At 45.8% G+C, this 12,724-nt stretch overlaps 1 protein-coding gene across 1 annotated transcript in view; it reads right to left on the minus strand.

Moving 5' to 3' along the window:
- Positions 1-480: 480 nt before the first annotated feature.
- TOMM20 (translocase of outer mitochondrial membrane 20) overlaps positions 481-12,724 on the minus strand; it is a 31,546-nt gene continuing 19,302 nt past the window's right edge. Inside the window, exon 5 of the mRNA XM_088472504.1 lies at positions 481-1,804. Within this exon, the coding sequence (XP_088328630.1) occupies positions 1,760-1,804 (45 nt within the window). The 3' untranslated portion in view covers positions 481-1,759. The remainder of the gene's footprint in view (positions 1,805-12,724) is intronic.

A 12,724-nucleotide genomic window follows, 5' to 3' on the forward strand; every position in this document is an offset into this window, starting at 1 on the left:
TGTAAACTTCTCTGCAGATCCAGCTAAGGAGAATGGTTTGAACCATTTCAAACTAGTGGGAATTTTAGCACAGAGAAATTAAATCTGATCCCATAAATGTGTGTGCACGTTAAAAAGGTGTGTACCTAGAGCGTGAGCATTACAACATTTAAAAAAAATCTGTGTTTTTTCTTCCACAGCGCTTTATTTGGAGAAAAACACATCCAAGACACCCAAACCCAGCTGTCACTTAATTGCACCTGTTTACAAACAATCCAATTGGTGTGCCCATGTAAAAGATGGGCATCCAAAACCAGTACACTTGAATCACGAAATAAATATCTAAATGACATCATATTAGACCGTGCAATCAGACGCGATAACAGCTTTCCAAATTAGTGAATCATGCAACAAAATATATGGGTAAGGATCCCATAATTTTTGGCCATGCCACCGGCATTTGTTTTAGTTAAAATATTCTGTTGAATCAAAAATCAAATGTAAAGTCAGATTTTTATTAAATACGGAATAAGTAATGACAGTTCTTATTGTCGAGAGAGATGCTCCTCATTCACCTTTTCAATTAAAAAGTTCACCCTTATAGAAAATCCTCCTTCATTCGATTTGCTCTGGTCCCCATCAATCATTAATAAAGTCCTACCATACATGAAAGATTGTAGGACTACCTCCCACAAAACCAATACAATTGCTTTAACTACATAGAGCACATGTAGAAATTTCTAAGTCAGTGAGAAGCCCTGTCTAGGGCAACTCTGTGACCAAATTCAAGAAGGATGCCATCTTTTGCTGGGCAGAGCTTGCAACAGTTATGGAGGCCATTGCAAGTTAACTTGGACTTTTGATCAAATATCAACAGGAATGAATCATACAAGATACTAGTAGTGTTAGAGCATAACCGACTTTTTTAATACACATGCTCTGAATCCTCACAGTACTGCTAATCATTTTAAGTATTTAGTAATTGCTCTTCAGTACTGCCTTTTTTTAACTGCATGGTTTCAGTCTTTTAACCAATGCTACTAGATCAGAGATTCAAACATAATACATCATAGATACAAGGAAGAAAATGTGATCGGGTCTGATTTTTCAAAAGTGAAGGGGGAAATGGAATAGGATCACATTTTGTAAATGTGACCATTTTTCTGCAAGTTTGCCATGAAATTTAAAGTGGCGATTTATTTTTATAAGACAAAATGGCACTTTTGCATAACTGAATTCTATTGCATTTCCTCCCACACCCTCCAAGTACACAATACCAATACAGTATGCACTTTAATCAGCATTAAAACTTGATTTGCAGCCAAACTGTGCACAGAACATTCAACATATTAATGGCAAATTCAACCCTTCAACTAGTCTCAGATTCCTTTAGAGACTGGCTAACTGCTTGTATATTTAGTTTCTAGTAAATCTTGTTGCGCTTTATTAGTTATGTTTTACAGGTATTAGTAATGAGTTCTTGACTTTAAATCCAACAACCTTTAATGGAACAATTTGCTAAGGAATATGGGCAAAATTTATTTTTTTAGAACAAACTTTTTATACAGTATTTTTAAAAAAGAAAAACTAAATAAATTCGTACAATACAGAAATTATTAAATCTGTCTTACAACAAAAAATTAACTTTTAACAAATGTAGTCACAGAACAGTCAAAACAACACACACTTGGGCTTATTAGTAGTAATGGCATATTCAATAAAAAGCTTTGCATTGTTCAATCTTGCTAAGTACTGCACCAAAGTACTATCCACTGTCATCTTATTCCACATCATCTTCAGTTAAACTCTGAGCACTTCCAATCCTCTGAAAGAACAAAAGAAATAAATGTTAGTTTAATAATTGGTGATTTTACGCACATATCTTGAGATAAAGGTCAGACAAAATACTGCAAGTAACACAAGCTTAAAACAGAATTTGAAAGATGTAACTTAGATAAAAATGTTTAACAAAGCGCGGACACTGTGGAAGCAGGATAGCGCTGGTGTCTATGATGGGTATTCAATATGAAAGGTTAACTTCCCTGGCGAAGTTAACGTTTCATATCGGAGTTTTTTTCTGCGTAAAGGTATGGTGCGCGCTCCCGCTTATCCCCGTATTCAATATCAAATTAACGAAAACGGGAAACTCCGAAGTTGGATTTGCGTAAAGTTACTAATTTATCCTTAAAATAATTGTAAGACCCCCCTAAAGTTGTAAAAACATGGGGGAACACTATGGGTACCCCCGTTTTAGCCTTTATTTAAAGCCCCGACTTTCAATTAGCAGCAGCAGGTGTTTTTTCCCGACATTGAAGAAGTGATGCAGAAGAGCACTTAGGTTATTTTTTTCATTTTTTTAAGTGGTCCCATCAAATTTGGGGTACATGAAAATGGGTACTAGCATATTTTGATGTCCCTAAAGTAAGTTTTTAAAAATTCTGCATTTGTGCACCTGCCGCTATAAATCTATTCTAGAAAACACCAGCCGCATACATGCAGAATAGCCCTAAACCTATTTCCCTATTGTTTAACAATTTTTTCCCATTTTTTATTTTTTTTGCACCCCAATTTTTAAATTAATTTTTTGGGGTGTCCCTATTTTTAATTTTTTTACTTTTGACACAGTTCTTTTTTAAATGTCAATCTCAGGGGTGCAGGCTATTTTTTTTAAGCCTTGCACCCCTAAACCCCAATTCTGCACTTTTTTTCGACACCTATTCAAATGGTGAAAAGTTATCACCGTTTTTTATCAAAGACTTTTCAAAACTGCGATAAGTCTTTGAAATTGAATACGGTGTAAAACTAAAACCAGTGATATTAACGCAAAAACTTTAAAAAGTGCGATATTAACGCAAAAAACAATGTTATCGCACCCATATTGAATACCCCTACATGTATACTGTACATGCATGCAAATCGTGCACTTTATCAAGATGTTTATCTTGTATGTGATTTTTAATCTGGTGTGAGAGGAATAAAAGCTGCTAAGTACTTTCACTATTGTGCACCCCATTTTCTTTATACTTTTTAGATTTACCCTTAGGAGAAAAACTGAGATAAAGGGAGGAGCACTAATTAAGGATATTAAAAAGACATGATGCTCTACAACATAACAGAGCTACAATAATTTGCGCTGGACAATTATATTCATGGTATGTATACTATATGCCTGAGGGCAACGCAGTTTTGTTAACAAGCCCAAGGAAGGAGTAGGATAGGAGAGAAGGCAGAATGGTACACTGAAGAATCACACTCTCACACAGAGAAGGAAACAGGTGACCAACCGAATAAACTCATAGAAGCCAGGTGGACCCTATGGACCAAACAAGGGCAAGTTTTACCATAACTCTCCTTTTCTTCTTCAGGGTCCATAGGGCTCCACAGGGAGATAATTGGGATGTCCCAAAGCAGATGCTTAAAGGCGGGGACACTCCTGAACTGAAAGGAGAACCCAGCGCTCGAAGGAAGCATCCTGAGAGGCAAATGTATCAAAGGCATGGAACCGAAGAAAGGTGTGAACAGAAGACCATGTGGCCACCAAGCACAGTTGTTCAGCAGAGGCGCTACGTAGGGCTGCCCACGAGGGACCCACAGAGTGAGTAGAATGAGTAGATACTGTAGCCAGCACAGGAAGGCCAGTCTACGTTTAAGCCTGTGAGATAGTCGTGCAAATTCATCTGGCCAGAGTCAGTTTGTTAGCTGGCCATCCCTTCTTATGGAATCCATATAGGATGAAGAGGGAGTCTGATTTCTGGATGGAACTAGTATGGTCCACGAAGATCTTCAAAGCACGGACCACATCCAAAGAAGCCTCACCTGCCGAGAGATCTGGTGACTGGATGGCTGGAAACAATTTCCTCATTATGGTAGAAACGAGAAGGAAGCCAGGGCGCATTCTAAGTAGCTCATTCAGACCCGCTCGCTAGATGCGTACGCTCGCTCCCAGAGTATGCAAATTCGGCACAGTGATGGCATGGCAGGCGATTGCACGGCAAGGCATAAGCACGCCCATTATGTCTTGGCGTGCGATCGCTTTGTGTATGTAGACGCCCACCAGCCTGTCTTAAGACGCCCACTTGCGCACGTCATCTCCAGGAAGTGTATGTAACCATCGGTACATAGGGTACCATCGGATGCGATCGCAGCGCTTGAGGCAGACCATACCCTACCGCAAGCACTTCAGTGTGAAATACAGCCAGGTGACGTGTACTATGACGCTGCCTGTTAATTATGCATGCCTCTGCAACGGCATTAAGATGCTCAGGCACGCCTGCGTTCGCACCTCCAATTCCCCATTTCTAGTGGCCTGCCCCTGTCACCACCCACAAACAGCTTCTGCTGTCACTCACTCTGCTGAGCAGTCTATGCGCAGCGAGCGTTCGCTTCCCGATCTCTCGCACTGGTTCACGCACTGCGATGCATACGCATCCTAAAGATCAGCCAGCTACGAGCCAACGCTTCTTAGCAACCGGGTCTGAATCGAGCCCTAAGAACAGCTCTCTGTCTGCATGAAAGATTAGAAAGGGGAAGAGACATGAAAGCACCCCTAAATCAGATAGTCAGAAGAAACAGAGGGCTTGATTCAGAGCCTGACGCTCTGAATCAGGGCACTCCTACCTAAAATTGGAGCGGCCTCCTGGCCGCTCGCATAGCTGTGAGGTGTGTGAGTAGTGGGTGCAGGAATTAGTTATTAAAAGAATGATTAAGGTGAACATATGTGACGCAAAAGGAAAAAGGCAATACAAACGAGATTTTTTGTAGTATGAGGGAAAAAATTACAATGTACAGAGACCATCCAGTCAGAAATTTTATGAACAACAAAGATCAATCAATAGGAGCAGCACACAGATAGGGGGGTACTTGCAATGTCCAAGCAGTGAGTGCAGTGAGGAGAGTCCTAGGTATTCATACAACGGCAGATGGTGAATTTGGAAACTCACATAAATTGAAGAGGAACATCTATAAAGAGGTTTTAAAAATCGGAGCACCAATGGCATCTGGGCCAAGCCTGAGTCCCTAACAAGACTGTGACCTCTTCCTGTTTGAACTTCCAAAGAACCTGAGGAAGAAGGGAGACTGGAGGGAAGAGGTACACCAAATGGAAGGTCACAGATAATGCGTCCACGAAGGCCACATTGAGGTCCCTGTTCTTGGCTGGAAGTTTGTGGTTGTGTCATGAGGCCATGAGGTCCACATCTGGTAGACCCCATTTTTCCACCAGGAGCTGAAAGACTTCTGGATGTAGAGACCACTCTCCTGTATGCACGTCGTGACGGCTGAGAAAATCCGCTTCCCAATTGAGAATTCCTGGGATGAACACTGCAGCGATGGAGTTCGGCCCATGTGAGAATGCGGGACACTTCTGCCATTGCTGTCCGACTTCGAGTGCCTCCTTAATGATTGAGGCCATGGCGTTGTCAGACTGTACTTATACTGGCCTGCCCTGAAGAATATCCTGAGCCAGAGAGTGTAGATGGCTCGGAGTTCCAGGACATTGATAGGCAAGATCACCAGTGTCATTGGAAGTAGAGCTAGCTGCCCACTGCGTCCCACCCACGGAGCCTTGCGTTCTTGGTCAGGAGTGCCCAGTTCGGGATCCAAATGGGCGAAACTTGTTTAAGTGGGACATCTATAGCCAACAGGCTAGGGACAGTCGAACCTCTAGGGGAGAGGCCCATCATCTGGGATCTGAGCAGATGGGGCCGCCCATTCCACCTGGAAGGATCAGGTGTTGTACGGCCTGGAGTGAAACTGAGCAAACTCAACCATGTCAAAAGTGGACACCATGGATCCCAGAGTCTGCATTGCAGAGTGAATTGACACTCAGGAAATGTGTAGCAGTCTGCACAGATTTTGTCTGCTGTTAGAAAGATTCTCTGATCCTGAGAGTCCAGGAGGGCTCACAGAAATACAATTTTTTGAGGTGGTGTCAAGGAAGAATTTTCCAGTTGATCAGCCAACCATGCATTTGTTGAACAGCAATGATTACCTGTAGATAGCGGTGAAGAATTTCTGGTGAGCTGGCCAACAGCAAGAGATCGTCTAAGTACGGGAGCAGTCTGATCCCTTGACGACGAAGATAGGCAGCCCGAGGAGCCATAGAAAGGTCAAATGGCAGAGTTTGAAATTGGTAATGTTGCTGTAGTATAGCAAACCGTAGATATTGTTGATGAGAAAGCGCTTTAGGTACATGTAGGTAAGCGCCCTGAATTTCCATACGAAACATGCTTACCCAGATAAACGTGTTAAGAGATTTGAGATTGAGGATAGGCCGATGAGACCCATTGGGCTTCTGAACTAAGAAAAGGGTAGAATAATAGCCCTTCTCTTGCTGTGAGGAGAGTACTGGAATTATTACTCCTGAGAGCAGCAAGGACCGAATAGCCTTTTGGAGCAGCCTGGGTCCAATGGAGGTCCTGTGCAAAAAAACTGCTGGGCTGGGGTGGGGCGGTAGGTCGCTCCTGATCAGAGATGAGAATCCGCTGCCCAAAGGAAAGCATCCTGGGAGACAAAAGTATCAAATGCATAGAATTTGATAAAGGTATCTCGTTTGTGAAACCTATATAACACAAAGAGAGCATCTGATTTCCTGATGAAGTTGGTACGATCTACGTATATACGGAGGTCTCGAACCACATCCAGGGAAGCTTCACCCTTAGAAAGGTCTGAAGACAAAGGCCGGGACTACAATTTCCTAAATCATATGAAAACAGGATACCACCTTTGAAAGGTAACCCGCTTTAGTACGGAGGACAGCTCCATTTTGGTGAAAAATCAAATATGGCGAGCGACATGACAGTGCTGTCAATTCAAACTGCGAGCTGAGGAAATAGTGAGGAGAAAAAGCATCTTCGCTGTCAACTATCTAAGGTCCACCTTATTCAAGTGTTCAAAAGGGGAAGCTTGGAACGCCCTGAGTGCCCAAGACAAATCCCACGGTGCCACCGGAGTGACAAACAGCGGTTGCAGGCTAAGAACCCCTTGCAAAAATGTTCTAACATCTGGCAGAGTGGCAATTCTGCGTTGGAGCTAAACACAATGCAGAAACTTGAACTGTCAAGGTAGCCAGACGAAGATTTAAGTCTAGTCCGGCTTGAAGATAAGAAAAAACTCGGGAGACCCTGAAAACCCTAGGGTCATATTTTCTGTGGGAACACCACTGAAAAAATGTCAAATCCTGTGATAGATGTGGGCGGAAGCAGGCTTCCTTGCCCTAAGCATCGTCTGGATCACAGAAGTAGAAAAACCCTTTGGCCCTTAAGACGGAAGACTCAAGAGCCATGCCGTCAAAGTCAGCCGAGGCAGATCCGGATATAGGCAGGGACCCTGCACTAGTAAATCCGGTTGTAGAGGCAGTGGAAGCGGACTGTCTATGGATAGACAAGTTAGATCGGTGAACCAATGTCTCCTGGGCCAGGCAGGAGCTATTAGTATCATCCCGCCGCCTTCCTGCTTGAACTTTCTGACGAGCCTTGGGAGGAGGCAGATTGGAGGAAACAGGTATGCCAACCTGAAGCCCCAACCTCACCGCCAGAGCATCCACGAAAGCGGCTGAGGGGTCCCTTGTGTTTGTGACGTGATGCCATGAGGTCTACACCCGATAGTCCCCATTTGTCCACCAAGAGTTGAAAGACGTCCGGATGAAGAGCACATTTTCTGGCATGTAGGTGATGAAGACTTAGGAAGTCTGCTTCCCAGTTGAGGACTCCTGGGATGAATATTGCAGATTGCTGGAAGATGGCATTCTGCCCATCGCAGAATGTTCGCCACTTCCTTCATGGCTGCCGGACTTCGTGTGCCTCCCGATGGATGATGTAGGCCACTGCGGTCACGTCAGACTGAATCTAGACAGGCCTGCCTTGAAGGTGGTCCTGCATCAGAACGAGCGCTCTGTGCACTGCACGAAGGTCCAAAATATTTATCGGTAGGTGACTTTTCTGAGCTGTCCACCATCCCTGAAAGGTGTGATGAACTGTCACCGCTCCCCATCCTCGCAGACTTGCACCCATGGTGAGGAGTACCCAATCTAGGACCCATAATGGGCGACCCCTGTCTAAATTAATTGTCTGCAGCCACCATGCGAGGGAGAGACTAAATGCGGATCATCTGAGACCTTATCAGAGGATACTGACCATCCCAATTAGATCAAATCCATTGTTGCAGGGACCTGCAATGGAACGCCACCATGTCGAAGGTGTATACCATGGTGCCCAGTACCTGTATCGCTAAGTGAACTGAAACTTTCTGCTTGCGGAGCAGACGGTCCACTCGTGATTGTAGGGCTGCAATCTTGTCCACTGGGAATCCAGCAGCACCCCCAACCATCTGCTGAGTTGGAGAAAGAAGACTTTCCAATTCATTATCCAGCCGTGCTCTGGTAAACAGAAAATGGTCATTTGGAGAGGACGTTGTAACACCTCCTGAGATTGTGCCATTATCAGGAGGTCATCCAAATAAGGCAGTATCCTGACTCCTTGTCGTCTGAGATAAGCCGTCATGACTGTCATTATCTTGTTAAATACCAGAGGGTCAGACCGAAGGGTAGAGCCTGAAATTGGTAATGTTGCGGGCCTACAGCAAACCTCAGAAATCCCTGGTGTGATCGTGCAATAGGAACATGCAGATACGCAGATGTGCATGCAGATGTGTGTGTGGTGTGTATTGGTGGGGAGAGGGAGGAGGGGAAAAAAACGGAGGGAGGTTGGGGGGGAGCAGATGGCTGTGTGTTGTGGTGGATGTGTTGTGATAGAACAGAAATACTGGAGGCTGGATGGATGGTGGAAGAAACAAATATGTTTATTTGTATCTGTGTGTGCACATAGAGGGTGGTAGTTGTTCAGTAGGAGGCACAGTGCTCCTGGAAGATAAATGTCTCTTAGATGTTTTGTGGCAGCACACAGTGCCCAGTTGTTGGTGATTTGGGGTGACAGTGCATATCCACAGTGTGGGGAGTAGGGTCAACCCTTTCAGGGGGCTCCTTGACATGCGGTCCTGACTACTGCATGCTTCCCTGCTGGACCTATGGTCGACAGACTTCTGAACTGGGATGCCCTGTTTGAGGTGATCAGGGGTGCTCCCACTTTGCGGCGTCCCGCACTGGTGAGGAGAATGGGTGCTGACCTACCGGTAGGTGCCCAGGTCCACTGGTGTGGGATCAGTTCTACTCAAAGTCCAGTATGATGCCGCGGTGGGGGACGTGCACTGTTTCAGTGGCTCACGTCCGTGGATGCAGGGCCGGTGAAACCTGTGCTGCGTGCGGTGGTGTGATGAGAGCATGCAGCGCTGTCGTTTGGCAGAGGCTGGTGTGAGTGGGGACCAGCGTCCGGTTAAGCGCCGCTGCTACCGTTCAGGTGCCCAGATTGGGGCGGATGTAGATGCAGGTGGGTTCAAGATGGGTAGGTGTCTGGGGGTCTCCAACGCATTTCGGCACAGGTTCCTTCTTCAAGGTGTGACACTTAACCGGACGCTGGTCCCCACTCACACCAGCCCCAGCTGGTCCCACCCCCCCTATCAGGAAGTGCACTTACCATACGGCTTGGAGACTGGACGTCTTGTTGACCAAGACTTCTTGGTCTGCGGTTTCTTGCGGGAATTATCCTGTCTAGAGGAAGACTGTCCTTTTGCCCTTCCCTGTGGGCGAAAGGACCGAACGGACGACTGCCTATTAGGGGTAGTCATAGATGGCAACCCAGCAGATTTAGATGTTGCCAGAGAAGCCACTATGTCATCCAGTTCTGGTCCAAACAGTACTTTCCTAACAAAAGGCAAATATTCCAGAGCCTCCTCGGACCCTGTATCCGCCTTCCAGATCTTTAGCCAAAAGGTTCTCCGAGCTGCAACAGAAGTTGCCGACACCCTAGAAGCCACGATACCTGCATCAATGACCGTTTCCCCAACATACTAAGCTGCCTCTTGGATCTGACAGAGATAGGACAGCTGTTATCTGGCAGCATCAGGCATGATATCTTCCAGAGATATCGTCCAATCTTACATAGCCTTGGCTACCCCGGCAATAGCTCCAGATAATGAAAATACGGATTTCAAATAATCATCAAGTTTTCTATCTCTAACCTCCTTTAGTGAGGATACAGAAGGAATGGGTAATGTAGAGCTCCTGATCAATCTAGTTACATGAGCATCTACTGTTGGAGGAACTTCCCATATGTTACATTCACCAAGTGAAAATGAGTACTTACAGGTTAAATTCCTTGTAGCATGGAAATGTTTATTTGGCATACCCCATGCTTCAGACAGAAGATTCGTCAGTTGTTCAGACTGAGGAAAATAATCTTTAGCCACATTCTGACGCCTAAAGACCATAGTCTTACATTTCGGCAGAACATCCTCTTCCTCTATACTCAGGACAGATCTAACCGCTCTCACCAGAAGAGGGGACATCCACAGAGGATTGATGGCCTTCCTCAACAGAATAAGAACCAGAACTCTGAGTATCAGCATGCGATGACGAGGCAGAGTCCGAATCCTGAGGCAACGTCTGAAGGGAACCTCTCTTATATCCCTGCCTTATCACCACTGGTCTATTTGCCTGCATTACCTGCTGATGGGCTATAGACAACAGCATACTCTAAATAAAATAATCAAACCAAACAGGGATTCATGGGGGACATATACATAGAAGGATGCAAATGCTGGGGATACCCCATAGTAGGCAGCAGTACCGTAGCAGTACCGTAGCTGGAGCCTGTGATGCTGCAGCCCTGTCCACTAAATGTGACAAACCCTAAGACCAAGAGACCACCCAGGGTGTACCCGATAGGAAAGGTGTCTGTTTACAACAGACACTACACAAGCCATCTTGCACAAAATCCTGTTCAGACAAGCCTGCAAAACAGGATTTACATGAGTTTAGCACAGGAAGCTCATCCTTCTCTTTTACCTTTAAACATAGCAATGTATAACAGGTAGAAGGTATAAATGCAATGTGACCCTCTTCACATTTGTAAAAAGCCAATGAAAAACCCCACACACCTTTTCAGAGGGATGAGGAGAAACATAGCGATAGATATATCTGACAGTTTGGAAAACAAAAAGGCAGTATAAACACAGCAGCTAGCAAGAGACAGAGATGGATATTTTTATTTTTTTTAAATGGACTGTAAATAAATCAACTGACCAGCCCCACAGGGGTATTGGTAGGGTATAGAGTGTTATATACCTGACCCAGGGGAGAGGTATATAGGGAGACAGACCAAACCTCTGAGACAAGCAGCTTTCAGCAGTGCACCCAAAGCGGACCGCGAGTGTCTCACACACGAGGTGGTCAGAAGTAGCAAACCAGACACAGGAATCCTCGCCGGAAGTTGTGTCTGGGTTGGGGGGGGGAGCGCCTATCTCCCCTTAAACTGCGATTTTGACGGCATGGGTACACTGGCCTCGCCTGAGTCTACTACCCGTACCCGGCAACAGACGATATGGCCCCGTCCGCCTTTGTGAAGACACGCAGACGAGTCCTTCACCCGCAACAACCTCTGATGCGTCTCCTACTCAAAAGAGACCTGGACTGCAGCTTATAATTCCCTGCAACGAGGAATCCCCTTACCTTACAATCTCTGTGAAACCGATCGCAGTCTGGACCCCAGCGAAGCCGCTAGCTAAGCCACACTGTGGTCCGCCGAAATCGCCAAGGCATATAGAGATAGTGGTGTTCCGGCATCGGTAGAAGGAGCCGCAGTATGCGTGTCATATTCGGTGCCTAGTACCGCTAAACTCATGTTTCTAAAACAAAGGTAAATCGAAAAGAAAAAGCCTGGGACTGCCTAAGCAGTCCCGCTGTAATAACCGGTGCGTCTTGATACTTGCCGCGCACCAGACAAACTAAATGCCTGTGGCTGGGGGCAGGGTATATAGGGAGGAGGCCCTATGCATGCTGGGAGCTTGAAAGCTGTAAGCTGTTTGGTGCAATGGATCACTCCAACTACATACCCCAAGGAAGTTCCTGTGGACCCTGAAGAAAATATATATAAAAATGTGTGATAGCCCTCACAAATATAGGGAGATGTGATGTACAATGAACCCCCTATACCTTAATAGGCCAGGGTTATAGTGGAGTAGAGGGAAAGTCATAAGCTGACGGTAATAGAAGAAAAGGAAACCGACAGCAGCGCTAGCACAAGTCACATACAATGCAGAATATGCAATATAACTGCAGTGGGTACTAAACTCAACTGCACAGGCCACAGTGGCTGGTAGGATATAGCGCTGTATAACCTGGCCCTTGGGAGAGGTATACAAGGAGACTGGACCCAGTGTTTCCTAAACCTGAATGCAGAAAATGGCTGCCGCGAGTCTCAGAGGTGGAGGGTGAGGGAGGTGCAGCTCAGGGAGCAGCAAGAACACAGTGGAATGGCGCCCTGAGCTGGGGGAGGCGCCTCAGGGAAAGCGCCTTCTCCCCTATGCTGACATTAACTTAATTGTGCCCTGCGCCAGTGCCTGTAATGCCCTGGTGGTCTAGTGGAGTCCCGGAAGAACCGTTGTCCACATCAGCGCCTCCAGTCTGTCTCCTGAAACCATAGGCAAGACTGCGCACGTAGACTCTGGTCCCTGCAAGCGGGGATCCACCTTACCTGTCCCCTTGAGTCGTGGCTGCAGTCTAGGGTCCGGGGAGCCCTGCTAGCTAGGTCCCTCTCATAGCCCCGCAGGGAGTACCTAACCGAGGTGTGATGGAGCAGCAGTACAGACATCCAAAGAACTGTCTCGACCTGCTACACTGTAGTAAAATAAATTA

Source organism: Taudactylus pleione, unplaced genomic scaffold (assembly GCF_031769625.1).
Source record: "Taudactylus pleione unplaced genomic scaffold, aTauple2 ptg000125l, whole genome shotgun sequence".
Taxonomy (NCBI): Eukaryota; Metazoa; Chordata; class Amphibia; order Anura; family Myobatrachidae; genus Taudactylus; species Taudactylus pleione.